Below are 23,164 nucleotides of genomic sequence, written 5' to 3' on the forward strand. Positions count from 1 at the left end.
TATCACATCGTCATGTTTTGAGCACTTATCACTATCTAATATTGTGGGTTTTGTTTATGTTTGTGTCATCCCATAGAATATAAACTTCCAAGAGCAGAGGCTTGCTCATTGCACAGGGTCTAACACATAGTAGGTCGTCAACACACACTCGTTAAGTTACTAAAGTGGCAGAGTGGTGCCTTGTAAACAGCTTCAGGACCCTATGACTGTGGAGGCAACGTGGCGCTCCCCAGGGACGGGCAGAGGAGGGAGGGGCACTACCCAGAGGCGGCGTCAGGTTGCAAGTCCTCTTGAATAATTTACCATCATAACAAACCAGCCTCAGGAAGGGTTGGGGCGCGGCCGGGATGACAAAATTAGGTAGGAGACGGTGGGCACTGGGGTTCCGACTGGGGCAGCTTCTGGGGCACTGGATGTACTCTATCCTGAGGCACCCTAAAGAGGAAGCTCAAGAATTCTGCTCAGCTACTGTGGGCTGGATTCGCGGGAATCTACACCCCCTCCCTCCACCCATTATGAGTGTGCAGGCCGGTAAGCGCCGAGGCGCATGCGTGGTTCTCACCTCCCGCACTCTGCCCTCAGCGTAGACCCCTAATACGTGTGCGGCCCACTTGGGTTACGGCTGGTCAGCGAGATTGTCCGTCCCCAGCAAGACCAATAAGGTGTGCGGAGGGGACTTGAGTCCCGCCTCCGGACGAGCAGCGATCTCCCTTCCTGAGCGAGAACCCTCCCCTCTGCGCCCGCCCGGGGCCTCTTGTCCTGCGGCTGCGCGTCCCGAAGCTGCGGCGTTGTTCGGGCGCCGGTTCAGCTGGGCGCGCTCCTGCCGCCCCGCCCACTCTCCTTTTCAGACTGCAGTGGGATTTCCTTTAGCCTCCGGTTGGTGCTGCTGTTTCGCTTCGCGGACGGTAGGCGTAATGGATGCTGCACCCTTTGGATCTTAACTCCCCTCCATGAGTTTGCACTTAACCTCTTCATCATCATTGTTATTAATTGTAGGGATGGTCGCATTTTAATAATGAAGAAGAGGTGATAAAACCAAGTGCTTCTTCTGTCCGCTTGCTTTTGAGGGGTGGAGTGGGAAGAAGGTTACCTATGCATTCTTCAGTCGTCCAACAAACGTTCACTGAGCGCGGGACGAGCGCCAGGCGCTGTGCTAGCACTGGGGATACCGTGGGGAGCCAGGACAGACAGGTCCCTACGCAACTCGGCTTACGTACAGATCAGCAGGCAAACGAACTAGCAGTGTTCTGTGAGCTGGGCGCTATGACTGACATTAAGCCATTTGTACAGTTAATTACAACTGTGATAAGAGCGACGAAGGCGATGTGAGGGCTATGAAATTTTGTTACAGGAGGAGGTGTGTGCGCGCGCGCGCTCTTGTGTAGAGGGGGGGATTTCTTGGAGAAAGTGACATCTGAGCTGAGTTGTGAAAAAATAGGCATTAACTAGGCTAAGGGAGGGGAAGAGTGATGAAGGACGAGCCTTTGCTGGGACTCTGAGGCAGAAAGGATGAAGAACCGGGGACAATCCATGGCAGGTTGTAGTTGAGTGCCGGTCTCCCTCTGCACTTGACCCCCTACAGTCTGATTTCTACACAGCAGGCAAAGTGACCTTTTAAAAATATAAATCTAATCTTGTCACTTCCCCACACCAAACTCTCCAGTGAATTTCCATCTTCGAACAAAATTCAGACTCCTTACTGTGGCCACCAAGGCCCTCCAGAATCTGGTCTCCAACCTTCTCCTCTAAATTCACTCTTTACAACTACCCATCTTAACTTGCTGCACTCCAGCACTCTCTACCTCTTCACTTTATTTTTCTTCATAGCTATCACCACCTGGAATTACCTGTTTTTTTGTCTACCACCTCCACTAGAACATACCATGTGGCCAGGGACTTCATCATCTTATTCCTTGCCATATTCCCAGGATCTAGAACAGGCACATAGTAGATACCCAAGTAATATTTGTTGAATGTGCGAATTGGTTAGTGCATACCAAGGGTGCCTAACCCAGTCAGGTGTGTCAAGAAAATGGTACTCATGGCAGTGATATTAAGATTGAGGCCTTAATGATGAAGAATAGTTATTCATTTTTGCCAAGATGGTGGGGAAGAAGAAAGTGTTCAGGACAGAGGGGACAGCAGAGGCAAGATGGAATGTGGCCTATTGGAGGAGGTGATTGGAGCATATGGTGCCAGTGGAGAGGTAAGAAATGAGGGTGGAACAAAGATGCCAGGTCCCATAAACCCTCTTAAGGGCAGGGTGGAGTGAAACATTTTAGAAGTGAGAGTGGTGGCTTCAGAATTTGTATTTTAGATAGATCATCCAGTTCTTGGAAAATGGTTTGGAGGAGAAAAGTGGAGGTTAGGAGACTAAGAGAGATGTTTCAGTAGTCTAGGAGAGAAATAATTGGGAGAAGTGTATGGAGAGAGGACAGAGTCAAGGACAAATCCGAGGTTCTGGGAGGAAGGGGTTCTATTCATGTGAGATGTCCAGAGGGGAGGCCTGGAGGGCAGGTTCATGTATACAGAGTCAGTCCCAGGTGAAAGGCTGGGATTAGAGGTGGATTTTTAAACCAAAAGCAACTAGAAGGTAATCAAAACTATGGGGTTGTCTCTTTGGAGAGAGCATGAAGTATGAGACTAGGAGACCAATGACAAAACCCTAAGGAACACCCACAGAAAGAAAGAGGAGGTAAAGCCTGAAAAGGAGAAAGAGCAGCTGGAAAAGTGGGAAGAAATCCAAAGCAGCAGAGTGTGGAGTCATGAAAACAAAAGAGAGTGCTTCAAGAAGGGAGGGGTTGAGTGTCAACTGAGTTAAAAGGTCAAGTCAAGTAAGGGCTGAACATTAGCAACAGAGATTGTTGGTGACCTTGGCAAGACAAATTCTGGAGTGGAGGGGGCAGAGTGTTCCTGTGGAGTGTAGAGAGTGTGAGAGAGGACTTGTCAAATGTAGCAACTTGTTTTTTTTTTTTTTTTTAAAAAGATGACCGGTAAGGGGATCTCAGCCCTTGGCTTGGTGTTGTCAGCACCACGCTCAGACAGTGAGCAAACCGGCCATCCCTATATAGGATGCGAACCCGGGGCCTTGGTGTTATCAGCACCGCACTCTACCGAGTGAGCCATGGGCCGGCCTGTAGCAACTTGTTCAAGATGTTTGTCTGTAAATATTAATTATCACATGCATTGTTTCATTCAATCTCAAACAACCCTCGGGGCAAGAGTCTTGGAGATGAGGAAACTGAATCTCTGAGAAGTTAAGTAACTTCCCAACATTTCATATCTAGTTGAGTAATGGAGCAAGGATTTAAAACCTACGTATAGTCACTCCAGTGTTCAAGCTAAGACACCCTTCCATATTGCCTCTCCTTAAGAGGACAAGAGAGAAATGGTCAACGTTTTTCTTGACCAGGGGGAGCAAGAGTGGAGGTAGAGGCTTTGGACAGAACACTCCTTTGACTATACCTGGAGGGAAGGAAGAAAGGCTAAATAACAATTAAGGGTAATAATTCCCGCCATGGATATGGAACCTTACAGTTCACAAAACATCTTCATAGACATTATTACCTTCTATGAGCCTCTTAACAGCCCTGCCTAGGAGACTCAGAGCCATGAGAGTGAGAGCAGGCTCACATGTATTTAGTATCTGAATCCATATTTCCTGTATCCTCAGTCAAATTCCCTCCATTAGGTCTCTTTGATTCTTTTTTTTTTTTTTTTTAAAGATGACCGGTAAGGGGATCTCGACCCTTGGCTTGGTGTTGTCAGCACCACGCTCAGCCAGTGAGCAAACCGGCCATCCCTATATGGGATCCGAACCCGCAGCCTTGGTGTTATCAGCACCGCACTCTCCCGAGTGAGCCACGGGCCGGCCCGACTTTGATTCTAATAATTGTATTCAGAGTTAGCTTCATTCTTCCTGAAGCTCACCACTCCTTTGCTTTGATCACACCAACTGTCTCTGAAGCACTGATGAGCAGGACCTTGACTAGTGGGGTATGATTGGTAACTTAACTCATTCATTCATCCAACAAACATTGGGCACCTATTCTGTGCTTGCCTCAGAGTAAACAGCTTTGAGGTTTCAATGAAATAAGAAGTAGAAAATTTGCTTTGCCACTGTTTACAACCTTTAAGGAAAACTGAAGATATTCCTGAAACATGTGGGAGGCTGTAGGACCTGATGACTCAGAGCGGCTTGAACTTTACAGTAGGACGCTTACTTAACTTCTTTAAGTCTCAATTTTCTCATCTCTACTTGTCAGGCTAATGCATGTAGTAAGCACTCGTGAAAGACTGGCTATTATTATCTTGAGAAAAATTAGAAGACACTTTGAGAATCACCACTCTAAAAAATAGGAAAATAAAATTAGAAGACAGCATATGAAGTACAAGTACCTTCCGTTTACACTGAGCTGTACAGTGAATACTACAGTCATTTTTTAAAAGTTGGTTTAATAAGATCAATCCAAGGATAAAGCTGCACCCTAGTGGGTAAGAGGTATAAGTGGTCTCACCCAACAGTGAGGTCATTTTTGGTGTCAGAAATCAGGAAGAGTGGATATATCCTTAGATCAGAAACCAGAAGTGAAAGGACAGGGCTAGCTTGACTGGTAAAGTTTATTCATTCATTTGGTAAGTATTTTTTGAATACCTACTCTCTGCTGTGTGCATAGAACGAGAAAGCTTCTCTCTTTTTTTTTTTTTAAGGATGACCGGTAAGGGGATCTTAACCCTTGACTTGGTGTTGTCAGCACCACGCTCAGCCAGTGAGCAAACCGGCCATCCCTATGTGGGATCCGAACCCGGGGCCTTGGTGTTATTAGCACCGCACTCTACCGAGTGAGCCACGGGCCGGCCCAAAAGCTTCTCTCTTTTTTTTTTTTTTAAAAGATGACCGGTAAGGGGATCTTAACCCTTGACTTGGTGTTGTCAGCACCATGCTCAGCCAGTGAGCGAACCGGCCATCCCTATATGGGATCCGAACCCGGGGCCTTGGTGCCATCAGCACCGCACTCTCCCGAGTGAGCCATGGGCCGGCCCCCAAAAGCTTCTCTCTTGAACTTAACCATGTAGGTAACAGTGGGACTGGAAGGGGGCACCCCTCCATGGGAAGTTGGTCTGGGGCCTAAAGAGCAAGAAGCCTGTGACATGGTACCTGTCAGTGTGTAGGGTGGGAGTTTGCTTATCTGAGCCAGGCCTACAGCCTGGGACAGGGCTGGCAGAGGTGAGGTCAGAACTCCTGTGCTGGTCAACCAAACTATTATGCTTTTCGCTTGTATTTATTTCCCAGTTGCCTTCCTTGGTGTTTAGGTAAATCATTGTGTGGTTTTGTTTGGCAGCTGGCTGGTATGGGGATTGAACCCTGGACCTTGGTGTTATCAGTACCAGGCTCTAACCAACTGAACTAAGCAACCAGCCGACTAAGTGTTTTAAGAGGGCTGAACAAAGGGGACAAAGGAACCTGGTTGTGGCCACCTAGTACACCCCTAGTGGCCATTGCAGTGAGGACTAGGTGTTTGAGGTGAGGTGCCTAGAGCAGTGGTTCTCAGTCGCCCCCTAGGGGCATTTTGGAAATTTGTGGGAGCATTGAAATTTGTGGGAGTTGAGACGATGACTAGGAGGCACTTTTGATTTAGAGGATGGGATAGAGGCCAGGAAAGGTATACATTCTATAATGTGTAGGACATTCCTGCACAGGGAATAATTGTCTTTGGAATGTTTTGCTCAACCACATATACAAATATATAGTCAAATACAAATCAGCAGGACTTTATAATATTGCAGAAAAGTTTTACAAGAATTTTTTTAGGGCCGGCCTGTGGCTCACTCGGGAGAGTGCGGTGCTGATAACACCAAGGCCACGGGTTCGGATCCCATATAGGGATGGCCGGTTCGCTCACTGGCTGAGCGTGGTGCTGACAACACCAAGTCAAGGGTTAAGATTCCCTTACCGGTCATCTTTTAAAAAAAAAAAAAAAAAAAAAAAGAATTTTTTTAGAAAAAGCCCAATCAGTACAACCCCCACTCCCCACTGCTAAATTTGACTGGCTTAAAAAAAAAAAAAAAAAAAAGGAAAGAAAGAAAGAAAGAGAAAACCCAATCATTTAGGAGATCATCATGGAGAAGAAAGCTTAAATAAAATTATGTTGCCTTGGAATTATTGCATTCTGTCTAGTCAGTGCATTAGGGCATTTCCAACTATGGAATATATTTAGTTGAAAAGAGTTTCAGTGCAGTAGTGTAGTTCCTGCAAAAGCAATGAACCTACTGCAAATATTTAATAAAAAAATTTTATTAGTTTAATTGAGGTGTTACATAAGTTTTTCCTTTTACATGTACAACTCAATGATTTTTAGTAAATGTACTGAGTTGTTCAACAGTTCATCTCCATTCCCACACCAGCCCCAGGCAACCATTATATTTTCTGGCGCTGTAGATTTGCATATTCTAGAATTTCATATAAATGTAATCTTAGAATATGTGGTCTTTTGTTGTCTGGCTTCTTCCACTTAGCATAATGTTTTTTGTTTGTTTTTTTGGCAGCTGGCCAGTACAAGGATCTGAACCCGTGTCCTTGGTGTTATAAGGCTGTGCTCTAATCAACTGAGCTAACCTGCCAGCCCTAGCATGATATTTTTGAGGTTCATTCATGCTGTATTATGTGTCAATTTTTTGTTGCTTTTTATTGCTAAATAGTATTTCCATTATATGGAAATATCACAATGTGTTTTTCATTCACCAGTTGGTGGACATTTAGGTTGTTCCCATTTCCTGGCTATTATGAATAATGCTGCTATAAACATTCACGGCATTAGCTCAGCTGGTTAGAGCTCAGTGTAATAACACCAAGGTCAAAGGTTCAGATCCCTTTACCCGCCAGCTATCAAAAAAAAAAAAAATTCATGTACAAGTCTTTGTGTGGACATATGTTTTCATTTCTCTTATTTATTTTATTTTTTTATTTTTTATTTTTATTTTTATTTTTTTTAAAGATGACCGGTAAGGGGATCTTAACCCTTGACGTGGTGTTGTCAGCACCATGTTCTCCCAAGTGAGCTAACCGGCCATCCCTATATAGGGATCTGAACCCGTGACCTTGTTGTTATCAGCACCACACTCTCCCAGATGAGCCACAGGCTGGCCCTTCATTTCTCTTAAACAGATACCTAGAAGTGGAATTGTTGGGTCATATTGTAACTCTATGTTTAACATTTTCAAGAGCTGCCAAACTATTTTCTAAAGTAGCCACACCATTCATTTTTTACACTCCCACCAGTAACATATTATTGTTGTACAGGGCGAGAACCCCAAAGAGGGAGGGCCTTGAGCCCCTCAGCAAGAGGGTTCTTGGCTTTGCGTGAGAAAAATTCAAGAGGAAGCTGAATAGTGAAAGTAAAGTTTAGTGAAAGAGGGCCGGCCCTGTGGCTCACTCGGGAGAGTGCGGTGCTGATAACACCAAGGCCAAGGGTTCAGATCCCACATAGGGATGGCCGGTTAGCTCACTGGGTGAGCGTGGTGCTGACAACACCAAGTCAAGGGTAAAGATCCCCTTACTGGTCATCTTTAAAAAAAAAAAAAAAAAGTTTAGTGAAAGAAAGCTACTTCACAGACAAAGCAGCAGTCTCCCCTCTGAAATGAAAATGAGAGACCTCTTTGTTCTTTGGGTGAGGGTTTTTATAATTCTTTCTACAGGTTGCTCAACCATTGGAAAAACACTATTTCTATCCTACAGTTTCTCATTTATGTCCATCTATTGTACAGTGAAACCTCATGTTCTTCATGCCTATGGATGATTAATACACCCCTTTTAGTAAGTCTTCATCGTTTGAGGAAGGAGGTCAGATCCCCTGATCCTTGTCCGACTGGTTGTTATTTTTAAAGTTAATGATTACATGAGAGGTTTCAAGTCACCCCTCAAGAAAATGGCGTTACTCATGCATGTTATCTATAAGCCTCTTCCATCCTCCTATCTGAATATGAGAGTCTACTTTCTCCATATCCCTGGCAACTATTGTCTGTTTTTTTATTATAACCATCCTACTGCATGTGAAGTGGTATCTCATAGTGTTTTTTTTTTTTTTTTCTTAAAATATGACCGGTAAGGGGATCTTAACCCTTGACTTGGTGTTGTCAGCACCACGCTCTCCCAAGTGAGCTAACCGGCCATCCCTATATAGGGATCTGAACCAGTGGCCTTGGTGTTATCAGCACCACACTCTCCCAAGTGAGCCATGGGCTGGCCCTTCATAGTGGTTTCTATTTGTATTTCCCTAATAACTGATGTTGCTGAGCATTTTTTCTTATGTTTATTGGCCATTTATATATATTTTTGGAGAAATGTCTATTCAAATCCTTTGTCCATTTAGAAAAGTGGGCTACCTTTTCATTATTGAGTTGTAAGAGTTCTTTATATATTTTGGTCACTATACTCTTATCAAAAATATGATTTGCAAATATTTTCTCCCATCTTTCGGGTTATCTTTTCACTTTCTTTATGGTGTCCTTTGAAGCACAAACATTTTTCATTTTGGTTAAATCTAGTTTATCTTTTTTTCTTCTGTTACTTGTGTTTTGGAATCATGTATAAGAAACTATTGCCTAATCCAAGGTCACAAAGATTTACTCCTAGGCTTTCTTCCAGGAGTTCTAGTTTTAGCTCTTACATTTAGATCTGTGATCCATTTTGCTTTATTTGAGGGGGTGAGGTGGCTGGCAGTACATGGTTCAAACCCTGGACTTTGGTGTTATCAGCACCACACTCTAACCAACTGAGATAACCAGCCAGCCCTATTTTGCTTTAATTTTTGAGTATGGCATGAGGTACTCAATAAATGTGTGATGTGCGTCATAGGATTCTGGATATGGATCCAGGCTCTGCCACTGAGTAGCTAAGGGACTTTGGGCAATTTAATGACCTTTCAGAGTCTTAGGTTCCTCATCTCTAAAATGAGGAGAATAATAGTATCTTGTCTTGTGAGAGTGCAATGTGATGATGTAAATAAAGTAGCATAGAGTAGGTATTCCATAAACATTAGTCCTTATTATAATTAATACGGGAGGCCATTGTTTCGGACTGAGCTTCTGCGCTAGGCTCCAACAGACCAGACCAAACCAAAATGGAGTCACTTATGCTAAGTGCCACATAATAAAACTGAAAACTTAAAGAAAGCATATAGATCCCAAAATAGACCAGTTTTTCCTGAAAAGAGGAGATCCCAGCCTACCTGAGTCAGCGTAATTAGAAATTCCCCTCACTATAACTCTTACAAAAAAGTAACTGAAGTAACCTGATATTAACCAATTTGTTTTTTGCTATTATCTGTTTCCTTGTCCCCACCTTACAAAACTCACTATTCTGCTATTGTCTATGGGAACTCTCATTCTATTTTGTAGAATGAAGGCTGCCTCCATTCATAAATTGCAAATAAAGTCAATTAGACCTATAAATTTGCTGTAATTTTGTCTTTTGACACTAACTTTACTTAGAAAATAAAATAGAAGAGTCTCAGGGACAAAACACATTTTAAGAGAAATTTGAAAGATGAGGGGGTATCCACCCTGGAAAAAAATTTTACAAACTGAAGAAAAAGAGACTCACAAACTTAGAAACTCTGTCTGCAAAGGGAAACAGGGAGGTGAGGGAGACTCTAAACCCAACAGAGCAGGCAGAGGCAAAAGTAGAATGTGCTCAATAAATATTTATGGGATGAATGAACTAGAGGGAAGTAAGGTACTAGATATCACCTGCCCTCCCCAAGAACAAGTCCTGTGCAACATTTCCTGGAAAAACAGGAAGTCTAGATGGGGTGGATACTGATGTAGTGATGCAAGTAGTTCAATTCAACAATGTGGCACCTACCCGTGTGCCAGGCTGTCTACAAGGAATATGAGGCTGCCTAGAATGAGTAAGACATTCCTTCAAGAAACTCCAAGTTCCCTCCATAAACACAGGCCTAACTTTAATATGTGGTGCCAAGCAGTGTATTAGACATACATTATTGCACTTAAATCTCACAATAATTTTATGAGGTAGGAGTTATCACTCTCCTTTTACAGATGAGAAACAGAGGCTAGAGTGATTAAGTAATTTATTGAAGGTCAAGGAGCCAGTAAATGGAGCCCTGCTCATCTCACTAAGACTATACTTAAGTACTGTAGGAACCTAGAAGAAGAAATTATCAATTTTGCTTGGGTGTGTCTGGAAAGATTTTACTGAGATAATTTAAAAAAAAAAAAAAAAAAAAAAAAAAAAAACCAGACAAGTAGTTCCCCCTCATCTACTAAGGCCAAGGCACTGTGCTGATCTCACAGACTCCAGGAACAACCCTGTGATATGTGGTGTTGCCTCCATTTTACACGTCAGGAAATAGGCTCAGAGAGCTGGAGTTCATCAGGTCATGACTGTGTGTGTCATTCCTAATAAACCTCATTTGATATGGTTCATGAAGTAACATCACGAACAACCCCCTGCTTGCATCCACTGAGAATGTAACTTCATACAACACTTTCTAGTTTCTGAACTACTGTACAAACCTCCCAGTCCTGTGAGAAAGTAAGAACGGTTATTACAACCTGCATCTGAAGAAACGGAAGGCCACAAGCAGAGCCGTGCTGACCACTCCTTCTCTTCAGTCGTGCCATCCCACTGCCCAGGTCCCATCCCCCGAGCCCCGCACTCCACTGGTTGATAACCCCCTATCTTCTCCTGGATAACTAACTACCCACCCACAAAGGGTCCCTCCTGTCTCAGAGAGCTCTCCATGCACACCTGTTACTGTTTTTGTCTTTATCGCTAAATATCTGTGTAAGGGTCTGACTTCTGTGCCTCATGGGCCTACACAGGGCAAAGATTGTGTTTAATTTTTCCCCCCCCTGCTTTTTTTTTTTTTGTCCTTTTTTTGAGACCGGCCGCACCGCGCCCAGCCAGTGAGCACACAGGCCATCCCTATACAGGATCCGAACCCGCAGCGGGAGCGCTACTGCGCTCCCAGCGCCGCTCCCGAGTGCGCCACGGGCTCGGCCCCCCTCCCCCGCTTTTATTTGTTTATTTTTTGGGCAGCTGGTCTGTACCGGGATCCAAACCCTTGACCTTGGTGTTATCAGCACCAGTCTCCCAAGTGAGCTAACCCGCCAAATCTCTGTGGCCTCAGTATTTTGCACAGTGGAACTCTTTATTAATACTTTTATTAGTATCACTTTTAAGTTTTTCTCAAGAAAGAAATGTGCCTGCCATGGTCCCCATTCTCTGGGGTTTGAGAGCCTCTACCCAATTCCCCACCCAAGTCTTTGTTCTGGGTTCTTCCTAAAGTTGTCACCCACACGTGCCTTCCAGAGCTTCACAAGGTATATAACTGCCAACAGCCAGGAGGAAGCCAATCACCCTTTACAGATATGGCTGCAATTGCCTCACTTCCTGTATCATGTGACTCTGCCATAGGCATCACATGACCCATCCACTTAATGATGCCGGAATTAACCCGCAGGGCTAGCCCAGTGCCTATAGCTACAGCAGGTACCTGCATCCTTGTTTTTACTTGGTGGATTCTCTATTCCTCCGAGACTCTGGAACCCCTGCAGTCTTCTCCTCATCTGGTAATCCTGAGGTGATGGAGTTTTCAAGTCCTTCCAGAGAGGTGAGTGGGCCAGGGGTCCCAATCAGCCTTGTCACTCGGCTTCTGGAATCCGGGCCATCCAGGCTCTGGAATTCAATGAATGACAGACTCTCTTTGAAGAACCATGCCATCATGGCTCTTTGAGCAGGGCAAAGGTGGAGGGAGGGATGGGTTGAGGTTGAAATGGGTGAGAAGAGGGGTGAGGAGAGTGCTGGTTGGGGTGGGCAGAGAGCTGTCACCAGCAGAGGGGTTGCAGGGAGGGCTGCACCCAGGTGCCTGTGGGCCTTGTCCCATTCCTAATAAAGGTGGGAGACTAGGCTGTGGGTACCCACAGGCATCCAAGCCTGCCCAGGAGAGTAGTCGAGGGTGGAGAGGGGCTTGCTGTCTAGACACTCTTCATTCTGTTCTCAGGAGCGTCCCAAGCACCTGGGCAGGGTAGGCGCCACTGCTGCCAGCCTCACAGGACTGCTTCTACTTCAGGCAGTGTCATGGGCATCAGGTGAGTGAGTGAAGGCAGTGGGAGGTAGCACTTGGCTCCCTCCTGCCTTATGGTCTTTTGGTAGCCCTTTAGTATACTAATGGTAGACTTTAGTAGGTGCTTGATAAACCTTTGAGTGATTTGAGACCAACCTTGGGGTGAGGGTACAGCGAGAGAGCTATTTTTAAAATTTTCTATTTTTATTTTTTTAAAAGATGACCGGTAAGGGGATCTTAACCCTTGACTTGGTGTTGTCAGCCCCACGCTCTCCCAAGTGAGCTAACCAGCCATCCGTATATAGGGATCCAAACCCGTGGCCTTGGTGTTATCAGCACCGCACTCTCCCAAGTGAGCCACGGGCCGGCCCTGCAAGAGAACTTTTGAAACCAGCATTCAGTCTCTCCTAAGTCATGTATCTGTTCTCCTAGTCCTCCTCCTTCAGCCCTTGCCTCTGCCTATGCTCCCTCCCTCCAGGTTCCCTCCCCTGCATCCCTAAGAGCTTTGGCTACAGCTCGGTGGTCTGTGTCTGCAATGCCACCTACTGTGACTCTCTTGACCCCCTGACCTCTCCTGTCCCTGGCACCTTCAGCCGCTATGAGAGTACACGCAGTGGGCGTCGGATGGAGCTGAGCATGGGGACCATGCAGGCCAATCGCACAGGCACAGGTAACCACTACACCCCTCACCCCCAAGCCAGGCTGGATCCTTCTGGAGCTAAATCATGCCTGTGATCATTGTGCCTGTGATCTCAGGGAGTTTCTCCCCTGTGCACCAACACCTTTTATTCCCTATGGGTGTCCTTAGGACTGCTACTGACCCTGCAGCCAGAACAGAAGTTCCAGAAAATGAAGGGATTTGGAGGGGCCATGACAGATGCTGCTGCTCTCAACATCCTTGCTCTGTCACCCCCCGCCCAGAATTTGCTACTCAAATCATACTTCTCTGAAGAAGGTGAGGAGGGGGACAAGGTGACAGTGCAATTGACACCTTCCTTTGACCTTTTCTTAGACCCTGACTTCCGCCCACCCCTGACATTTGGTTCCTCTCTTATTAAGGAACCAAATGAGTTCTCCAGTGAAATGAGATTGCCCTACCAATCTTCTGCTAGGTGCTTGGGGACTCTCAGGCTCAGAAGGGCCTGTGCTTCACCCAGATGCTGGCCTCCACAGGCCCAACCCAGGAGCCCAAGTTCCCTTTGGCCTTGACTCAGACATTATTAAGGACTAGCAAGTGATAAGCCAAGTCTGTTTCCCCTGTTGACTCAGACTCCCATATCTTGGTCATCCTTTTCTGCAGGAATAGAATATAACATCCTCCGGGTACCCATGGCCAGCTGTGACTTCTCCATCCGTGTCTACACCTATGATGACATCCCTGATGACTTCCAGTTGCACAACTTCAGCCTTCCAGAGGAAGACATCAAGCTCAAAGTGGGCATTCTGGCTGCCTCAGGCCCTGATGGCATTGATGTCTGTGGGTTGAGAAGCTTCAGCCTAGGGAATTCTGCAAAGAGACACAGAACCTGTCCCTTGCTTTCTGTTTTGTCCTGCGGTGGGAGGGTAGGGGTTGATGGCCGGACCTGATGCACTGGTTGGGCTAGTCTGTCTGTGTTCCAACTGTGGGTGTCTCTCTTCTCACTACCTTTGTCTCTAGATACCCCTGATTCACCGAGCCCTGGAATTGGCCAAGCGCCCTGTCTCACTCCTTGCCAGTCCCTGGACATCACCCACTTGGCTCAAGACCAATGGGGCAGTGAATGGGAAGGGGTCACTCAAGGGTCAGCCGGGGAATATCTACCACCAGACCTGGGCCAAATATTTTGTCAAGTAAGAGATCAGCAAGGTCATGGGGTCTGGACCAGCCTTCCCTTTGGACACCCTGGTCTATAGCCCAACCCTGGACCTGATTCCACCTCGAGATCTGCCTCTCCTCAGCTTACCTTTCTACATTCTGGGCCTTTCTGAATTGGGCCCATCAGTTTTCCCCACTCCATTGGGCCTCCTGTTCCCCAGGGTCTTGGTCCACTTTTTTGGTCGTGATCCCTCATGCCCTTTCCCTTGCCAGGTTCCTGGATGCCTATGCTGAGCATAAGTTGCAGTTCTGGGCAGTGACGGCCGAGAATGAGCCTTCTGCAGGACTGATTAGTGGGTACCCCTTCCAGTGCCTGGGCTTCACCCCTGAACACCAGCGAGACTTCATTGCCCGTGACCTGGGTCCTACCCTCGCCAACAGTACTCACCGCAATGTCCGTCTGCTCATGCTGGATGACCAACGTTTGCTGCTGCCCCACTGGGCACAGGTGGTAAGGCCCAGGACCTCCACAAGTGCTCCAGTGACCCCTAATCCAGCATCAAATGACCACTTTCCAAACTTAGAGTACCTTTTCTGCCCCAACTCTTGATTCCTAAAGCACCCTGGACTGGATCCTGGTACCCAGGCCACCATCCCCTCTGGACCTTCAGGGCCCCCTGGATCCCCATGCTTGTCTCTTTAACCTCCTCTAGTTGCATTCATACTACCGCCCATTTTTCAGGACTCCTAATTTCTCTTCCAGAACCCTCTGTGCAGGGCCCAAGGTCAGTGGCTCCCGCATCATCTCCCTTCTCTATGCAGGTGCTGTCAGACCCAGAGGCAGCTAAGTACGTTCATGGCATTGCTGTACATTGGTATCTGGACTTTCTGGCTCCAGCAAAAGCTACCCTGGGGGAAACACACCGCCTGTTCCCGAACACCATGCTGTTTGCCTCAGAGGCCTGTGTGGGCTCCAAGTTCTGGGAGCAGAGTGTGCGGCTAGGCTCCTGGGATCGAGGGATGCAGTACAGCCACAGCATCATCACGGTGAGCCCCCCAGTCTCCCTTCTCAAAAATCAGACCACCTCAGAACCCTGCCTAGTCTCACCAAGGGCCAAGAGAAGGCCTTCCTCTCCAACTTCCCCAGCCAGCTTGCCCTTTGTGGCAGTTCTGGGATACCATGCTTCCTCTTGCCTTTCCTTCACAGATCTGCACACCCTATCACCTTTTTCCCAGATGCTTAGGTCTCAGGCAGTTATACCTGCTTCAGATTTCTCCACTTCCCTTGAGATGCCTCCCTCTTTGCAATCCCCCTCTCCTTAGATATTAAGGAGATAGAAAGTCCTCCTCACTGGGATAAGCTATCCACAACCCCCATTTCCCTCATGTGACCCTTAACTACATTCTCTGGGGATCCCATGTTCAGCCGGTCTCTTTGCCCTTGTCCCTTCCTTAGAACCTCCTCTACCATGTGGTTGGCTGGACTGACTGGAACCTCGCCCTGAACCCCGAAGGGGGACCCAACTGGGTACGCAACTTTGTTGACAGCCCTATCATTGTAGACATCACCAAAGACATGTTTTACAAGCAGCCCATGTTTTACCACCTTGGCCACTTCAGGTGAGTGGAGGGCAGGCACTTCCATTCCACACCAGACCTATCATCTCCCGCATTGGGCTTACATCACCCTGCACCTTGAGTGAACAAGAAGGTGTTTAGGGTGGGAACCTTGAGAGAGATACACCCATCCCCTCTTGCATCATATAGGCAGGAAGTGACTAGGTGACATCAGAGATACAGACAATCCCTGAATGTCTGAAGCTGGGGCTAGATGCGGGAAGGCAGGGCCAGTTCCCAGTGGCATGGCTCAAGGCCTAGAATTGGAACAGTGCTTTGGCAGAAATTATTGGGGGAGGCAGGTGGATGATGTGTTAGATGAGGGTTTGATGGGAGGTGCCCTGAGGACCAGAGGGGCTGGGCTGGGATCTCTGACAGTACCTGTTCCCACATCCAGCAAGTTCATTCCTGAGGGCTCCCAGAGAGTGGGGCTGGTTGCCAGTGAGAAGAACGACTTGGATACAGTGGCAATGGTGCGTCCTGATGGCTCTGCAGTTGTGGTTGTGCTAAATCGGTGAGGCCAACAGCAGGGTCTGGGAGCTGGGTGGAAGACAGGGTGATGGGCCTTGGCAAATCACTCTCTCATCTTCTCCTCCTCTCTCCCCAGCTCCTCTAAGGATGTGCCTCTTACCATCAAGGATCCTGCCGTGGGCTTCCTGGAGACTATCTCGCCTGGCTACTCCATTCACACCTACCTGTGGCGTCGCCAATGAGAGAACAGATTCCCAAGCAGGCACTGTGAGACTGTAAGCGTAACTGACTCCATCTTTAGCCCTTATTGCTTGCTATGTCCTTCGTGTGAGCTTTGCCCATAAAAGTTATACAGTAACTAGGGGTAAGGTAGTTAGAACAATAGATAGTAACAACCTGCTGACTGTAAAGAAGAAACGTTTTCCTTGGTGGCTGGCCGATGCAGGAATCCAATAAAGAAGAAACTTTTAAGAGTCAGTACTGGTGTGGCAATAAGCCAGCCTGGGCATCTGCATACATTTGGAGTTGGTTACATTAGCTTGTAACTTCCTTTTGACTTTTCCCACTGCTTTGTATGAACTGTCTATATAAACCTGAGCTCAGTCAGGAGCTGGTACAGAGAATCTCTTTGTATGCCTCTGGGTTGTCCACCCAACCTGTCATCCTGTTTTCTTATTTTTTTTGCAGCTGGCCAGTACAGGGATCCGAACCCTTGACCTTGGTGTTATATCTATCATCCTGTAAGTTGCCCTTTAATAAAATCCTTTGCTTTATTGCATAGAATTGCCTGTTTCATTTTTCAGTCTCAAGATACCTTCTCAGTTTGGTGGACATTTTGCCTTTGGTCCACCTTCAGACAGGCACCTTGAGTATTTATCTGGCTCAGCATGGGCATTAAAAGGACAGAGTGAGCTCACATGCTGTCTGTGGCTAAACAGGGCACAGCAGGACCGGAATGAACTTAAAGTGACATAAGCCCAGGGGCAGTGGTTTGGGTGACTCACTCTCCCCTGTAGTTGGTGCCAGGGGCTGGAGGCCCCCAGAGAAAGATGAGGAAGCACCAGTGTCCCCCCACTCCCCATGCTTGTGTGAGTGTGTGCTATGTGCTGGCTGTCTGTGGAAACTGGGCCCAGGCCCAGGGTGAGCTCACTGTCTGTACAAACATAGGATGGGAGTGGGGGGTGGGAGGGGTGTTAAGGAGAGGAAGAGACTAGGAAAGCTGGACTCCAAAGTGGGGACTGTATGTATTTTCAGGAGATGTAGAACTGGGCCCATGCAGAAGCAATGTCATCATCAGGGCAGAAGCAGCTAAAGCAGCCAAGTGCCAGTGGGTAGGCTCCAGCACCCAGATGGCTCCATTGGCACAAGCTGGGAAAAATGGCAGCCCCTAAAGGAGAGAATGTTTGATCCCAGTCAGTGTGAGCAGCTTTATTCTGGGTGGTAGCACCCCATTTCTGGCTGTACCAACAATGGGGAGGCACAGGGGCCTCTGGAATGCATGACAGTAGAAAAACAAGTCCTGGGAGAATGAGGATAAATCATTCCTCTTCATCCTCTTCAGCCATGCTCAGGGCCTGGGTGCCAGGGGCCCGGGCAGGCGTTGCCCTCTGGATAGATACAATGCCGCTGAGCAAGGCGTAGCCCACCATGGCTGCCAGTCCTGCCAGCACGGATAGGATCTGGTTCCGGCGCCGGTATGGCTCCTCCTCAGTCTCTGAGCCTACTGGTGTCTGCTGTGGGGGTGGCACCTCAGCTGAGGGGCAAGGAAGAAGGGTGGGCAGGGGGCCTAGTTCCTGGATCCCTGCCCACTCTCCCCAGGGCCATCCCATCCCATCTGCTCATCTGCCCCTTACCTCCGTCCCAGGGGAAGTAGAGGCAGAGGATGTGGGTGCAATAGGCACAGAGGTTGTGCAGCCCCTGCAGGTGGGCCTGCAGCTTCCCACTGGGCAGCTTTGTCTGTAGCAGCAGGGCCAAGTGGCTAAAGACAAAGGCATCCAAGGAGGCAGGGCTGGAGCAGAGAGAGAAGGATGGGATGAAGGAGGACAACTGGGGCAGAAGGGATAAAGATGGAGCTAAAGGAAGAGTCAGCCCTGGGAGGTGGGCTCTGGGCAGCAGGGGGCCACTAGGGGAAGACAGGACACACAGTTGTGGACCTGGCATGGGTATGGTTCCCCAGATGGCGCCAGCCTGGCCCTGAATGGGGCTCTATCCAAGGGCTGCATAATGGGCATATTGAATGCCCTACAGCCCTGCAGGCCCCTCCTGAGCCTGGCTGCCCTCCCATCCTACGCTCCTGTGCCACTGAGGAGACTCTGGCCCCACACACAGCCCCACTGTCACCAGAGCCAGTGTCTGGTCCGAGCCTAAGCCCACCCAGCCCCAACTGCTACATCTGAACCTGTATCTTCTTCCAAGCTACCCATTACCCCCTGGAGTCAGACTCACGCATCTCCAAAGAAGAACTTCTGAGAGCCCAGGCGCTGAGAGAGAAGTGTCAGGCACTCCCGGGCCTCTCGGTACAGCTATAGGGAGGACACAGGTAGGCTTGCGGCTGCGGGAAGTGCCACCACCCCTCCTAGGCACTCCCATTCCTGGCCATCATCCTGCGGCTCATCACATACAACAACCCCCTGCCCCGGAGCTACCTCCTTCTCCAGCTCTTCCTCATTCTCAGGCCTATGCTCCCCACACAGCAGCTGCAGCCGTTCCATGTACTGCCGCTGCATGCGGCCAGGAAGGAAGAAGTTGAGGGGAAAGGGCATAGCCTCTGCATACCACTTCCGGGTCACTTCCACATAGTTCTTTGTGTCTATCCAAAAAGTGTGTATCTGGATTGGGTAGGCAGGAGGGAAGAGGGAGGTCTGAGCCAGTGCACCTACCTAACCCTGGATGGGCTGTGGACCCCCACATTGCTCTGAGTCCATGGGTGTGTGTGTGTGGGCCTGACCCCCGTCCCTGCTCGCCATGAATGTTGGGAAGTCTGGGCACACTCACCAGCACTGGGAGCAGCTTCTCCTCCAGTAGAGACATGAAGGCCAGGGTGTCTGCCCCTTGCCGGGCTGACAGATCATAATCAGCATTGTACTTCTGTGGAGGAAATATCCATGAGGTAGACACTGTGGGACTGCCAGGGCACTTCCCCAGGGAGGGAGGAATCCTGTCTGGTACCCCTGTCACTGGCCCTGAGGATAGCAGAGGTAGAGCAAGGAGCTTTTCCTGCTGAGGCCCCCTTGCTTGGTCCCAGCTAGTAGCCTGTTGCTGTTGGCAGAAGGCCTGGGCTTTGGATCCCGCTGGCTGTCAAGGTCCTGTGCCCATCGGGGGGAGGAAGGAAGGCCTGGCCACAAACTAGGAGCAGCTCCCAGAATTTCCACGGAAAGCTGGCAACATGCCTGCTGACGGCAACTTTCTAACAGTAACTTCCCCGATCCAGACACCACAAAGCTAGCAGAGCAGAGCTCAGATGCAGGTTGGGCCTCAGTCCATGCCTCAGGAACTAGGGGACGCCGTCCTCACGCTCCCTGGGCCCTCTGGCTTGTTCCCTCAATGCCCAGCTCTCGGCTGTTTCTTCCACTTCATTCCATGGCCCAGGCGCCACCACCACACACACATTCCACCCCTACCCCCAGGTCTCAGCCTGCCCTACCTTCCCAGGCTCCAGTCTCTGCTCCTCAGCATTCCCTCCAACCCTGAGTAAACTTTGTCCCCAAATAACCTCTTGAGCATGATTTTTAAATCTCTATGAGCCTCAGTTTCTTCCCTGTGGAATGAAGGTAATCATCTCTTTTTCTCAATGTGGCTGTGTTAGAAAATAATTTAGGAGAAAACATTTTGGAAATTGGAAAATTTCTGTTCATGCATAAGGAATCAGGACAGTGGCCCAGGCCCTGCCAGAAAATTTGGCTTTTATTTGGATTCCCTTTCTCCAGTTCTCTCAAGCTTCCATTAATTCCCTATCTCCTTCACCTTTGGGAAACCAGAAATGAGGAAGAGTAACCTACTTCTGACAATGTGTTCCCTTTGGAACCAGACCGGGAATGCTAGAAGAACCCTTGGAAAGCATGCTGGCTAAGCCCACTAGTTTTACAGATAAGGAGCTTATGGCTCTGAAAGGTTAAGTGATTTGCCCAATCTCAATAACAGAGTAAAGAACATAGCCTCGGCTTCCCCACTCCTCTTGTAATGCTCTTTCAATTTCCCCAACCTGGCTCTAAGCCTTGTCCATCCTGAGCCCCATATCCAGCCCAACCTAGTCCCTGAAAATAGGGAAATGGCCCTTAGAAGTCCCTCTCCAGTCCCATCTTTGAGGGCCTCATCAGAGCCAACTGCTTTCTTCCACTCTCCTTTCTCCTCCGTGTGTCATCGGTCTATGCCTCTCTCCCTCCCTGCCCAGTGGTACCCTGAGCTTATTCTCTGGTCTACTGCTCTACTGCATCACAGCAACATCATCTACCATCAGACTGTGTTCTCCTGATGCTCTGGGTCACCTGTGTCTAGCTTGATATATGTCTCGTGCTCAATAAATGTGTTGCACTGAACTGACTGAACTTCTCTCACTGAAAGCTCCCCTATCCAAGCCACTTACCTCTTTTCGAAGGTGGGTGATGATCTTGTGTGGTACTGAGATCACCTCTCCATGACTGGTCTGAAGGGCAGGCAGAGTTCCTGACATTGAGAGACAAGTATGTCCACCAGACCCTTAGCTGCCTATCCATACATACTTGCACCACATTCCTGCCTGTCTCCTGCTCCTCCCCTCGTACATCCCCCTCCTCAACCCAGGGTTGCTGGGTACCTGAAGGGCTCCGCCAGGGGTTGGTGATCTTGTGCACCTTTAATGGAGCACCAGTAAATCTGGCATAGGTCTGCAGGGAAGGAAGCAGAAGGTAGAATGGCCAGGGCCATGGCCCTCACAAGTGAATCAAGAAGAGAAAAAGCATTTATTGAATTTATTATGCTTAGTATCTTAGTACAAAAAAAGAGATAGATATTACTATTCCCTTTTCACAAATGGGATCAGAGAAATTATGGACATGTCCATGATTACAGGTCAGCCAGGAAAATCCTTCCCTCTGTCTCCTCTCCTAACATCTACCTGATGAACACCTATCCTCAGAAGCTTTTCCCTAACCAGTATCCCTCTTCTTGGAAGAACTAATCATGCTCTTCTTCTTTGGCAGTTTTCTGTGGCCTGTTCCTACTTATATCTTACACCTGAACATTTTGTTTCATTTATTTGCTTACATGTCTGTCTTCCTGTAAATAACTCGAGGGGAGGGACCAAGTCTTATTCATCCTTGTAGAGTAGCAATGTTTGGTATTTGGAAGAAGCCTAATACATGCTTATCAAATCAAGGAATGAGTTAATGAGTGAAGTGAACTAAGTCTTTCTGATACTAAAGCTCTTTCTACAGAGCCTGGTTGTGGGCCGTTTGGTCCAACAAACAATAGGCTCAGTAAATACTGTTTAGTGAGGAGGAGGAGGAAAGGGAAGCTGAGGAGAAGACAGGAATGCCAAGCCGGAGGAGATCCCTGCGATCACCCAGGCTGGTAAAACTCCGGATGAAGAAACAGAACCCAGAGAGGGGAAGGGATAGCCCCAAGGTCACACAGCCAATAAATGGATGAGCAAGTACTAGAACCCATCTCCTGAACCCCTGACCAGGACTCTTTCCATTGCTGTACGAAGCCTAGGAAATTACGGCACAGGGTATTGAGCCCATCTTGGCCAAGCACGCTCTTTGACTGCCTCAGTTTCTCCCACTGCGCCCGTGCTGAGGCGCCCCGGCCAAGTTCGGATACTCGGCTAGTTTGGGCCCCCTCCCCAGTCTTCCAGGGCGCAGCACAGGGCGCCGGCGCCACCCCTCACCAGCACGGCCAGGCTGTCCAGGTCCACTGACGGTAGTCCCCAGCCTCCTGACCAGCAGAACAGCTCCATGGGCGCCGCCATCTTGCCCGCCCTCTGTCCCGGAAGCACCTCCCTGGGCACTTCTGCCCTCCCCGCACGGCCCCGCCCCTTTGGCCGCTCTGGGCTGGGGACCTGGGGAGGCAGCGGGGGAGGTGCAGCTTCTCCTGGCTCTAGGGGCGGGCGGACGGACGGCTGGGGGCGGGGCCGCGAGCTGCGGGGCAGGGCGGCCGTAAGTGGCCCTCGAAGTAGGGGAGGGCTCGCAGCCGGTTGCGCCTCGGAGAGTCACGGCGCCTTGGCCAAGGGGAGCCCCGAATCTCCCAGAACGCGGCGGGCCCAGGAGAGGCGGGTCTTGTGCGCCTGGGCTGGCTCTGGGGGCTCTTGACAAGCTGCACGTGGCGTGGACTGCTCCGGAGCCCCTCGGGGCTCAGACCCGAGCGGGGACTCCGGGGGGGGGTCCCCCGAGCCGCATGTTTTCCACAGCGCGTTATGTTTGGAGCGGGCCCTCGCCGCCTGTCGCCATGGAAACAAAACAGGGGCGGTGGCGGCGGCCGATCGGAGGCCGGGCTGGGGCCTGGGTGGGGGAGGGGAGGTGGGGCTCGCGGCTGTTGCCTGGTAGCTGGAACTCAGGCGCCCCTCCGTTTCGTCCGGGTCATGGCCTATCGTCCGCTAGTACCCACAGTGTTCCCCAGTCTGGTCCATGTCTCCTGGCTTGTCCTCTGGTCTTCTACTCCTGTCCCTGGTGTCCCTTTCCTCTTTCCTGATTTCTTCACTCCGACCTCACTGACCACTGTTTTATACTCTTTCCAGTTCCCATCAGACGCTTCCAGACTCCCAAGTTTTCCTAGGAATGAGGGAAAATGGAGGAAAGGCACATGTCAGAGAACCCCCACCCTAATAAAGAGCACTTGCTCCGTCAAAGCAGCAAACTTCATGCCATGTGGGCATCCCCTGGGCACTACAGCAAGCTAGTTTCGGCCACTCCTTTGGCATCCTTTCCCGCCAGATGTGGAATAATGCTTACTGTCTGGGACTGCCCCTGCGAGGGGTTCCTGCCTTCCCCGACTGTGGCTTCCAGAAAACAGTAGCATTAGGTAGTGCTGTGTATTCAGGCCCCCAACAACGGGATGACAGGGGAGAGGGAGGCACCTGGGGGAGAGGACTATTACGGAGGCACAGGAGGCAGGGAGGCCTCCACGACTCTTTCCCAGTGACCCTGGTTCCAGGAGCCGGTGATGCCTCCAGGAAGATTGGCAGCTCTTTGTTTCACACCCCCCCTCACCCTCCTGC

At 49.1% G+C, this 23,164-nt stretch overlaps 2 protein-coding genes across 5 annotated transcripts; one reads left to right on the forward strand and one right to left on the reverse strand.

The window, feature by feature from the left end:
* The first annotated feature begins 290 nt into the window (after positions 1-290).
* Positions 291-16,752, forward strand: GBA (glucosidase, beta, acid). 3 transcript variants are annotated; one of them, XM_008579777.1, is made up of 13 exons: positions 291-360; positions 11,563-11,636; positions 12,027-12,114; positions 12,568-12,759; positions 12,898-13,044; positions 13,390-13,523; positions 13,747-13,919; positions 14,158-14,395; positions 14,707-14,931; positions 15,341-15,504; positions 15,899-16,015; positions 16,109-16,247; positions 16,660-16,752. In XM_008579777.1, the coding sequence occupies exons 1-12, from the start codon at positions 348-350 to the stop codon at positions 16,212-16,214; spliced, it is 1,671 nt and encodes a 556-aa protein (XP_008577999.1). In that variant the 5' UTR covers positions 291-347; the 3' UTR covers positions 16,215-16,247; positions 16,660-16,752. The 3 variants fall into 3 exon arrangements, with proteins under 3 accessions (XP_008577999.1, XP_008578001.1, XP_008578000.1); XM_008579779.1 differs by lacking the exon at positions 291-360 and adding an exon at positions 791-905; XM_008579778.1 differs by lacking the exon at positions 291-360 and adding an exon at positions 792-905 and having other exon boundaries at positions 11,441-11,636.
* A 633-nt stretch (positions 16,753-17,385) lies between these two features.
* On the reverse strand, positions 17,386-22,448 carry MTX1 (metaxin 1). Of its 2 annotated transcripts, XM_008579780.1 has the most exons (8): positions 21,839-22,448; positions 20,765-20,834; positions 20,555-20,634; positions 18,967-19,059; positions 18,618-18,800; positions 18,418-18,494; positions 17,826-17,980; positions 17,386-17,725 (listed from the first exon to the last, which is right to left on the reverse strand). In XM_008579780.1, exons 1-8 carry the CDS (start codon positions 21,917-21,919, stop codon positions 17,511-17,513), a joined length of 954 nt encoding a protein of 317 aa, XP_008578002.1. In that variant the 5' UTR covers positions 21,920-22,448; the 3' UTR covers positions 17,386-17,510. The 2 variants fall into 2 exon arrangements, with proteins under 2 accessions (XP_008578002.1, XP_008578003.1); XM_008579781.1 differs by lacking the exon at positions 18,967-19,059.
* Positions 22,449-23,164: the final 716 nt, after the last annotated feature.

This window comes from Galeopterus variegatus, unplaced genomic scaffold (assembly GCF_000696425.1).
Source record: "Galeopterus variegatus unplaced genomic scaffold, G_variegatus-3.0.2 Scaffold1955, whole genome shotgun sequence".
NCBI classification, from domain to species: Eukaryota; Metazoa; Chordata; class Mammalia; order Dermoptera; family Cynocephalidae; genus Galeopterus; species Galeopterus variegatus.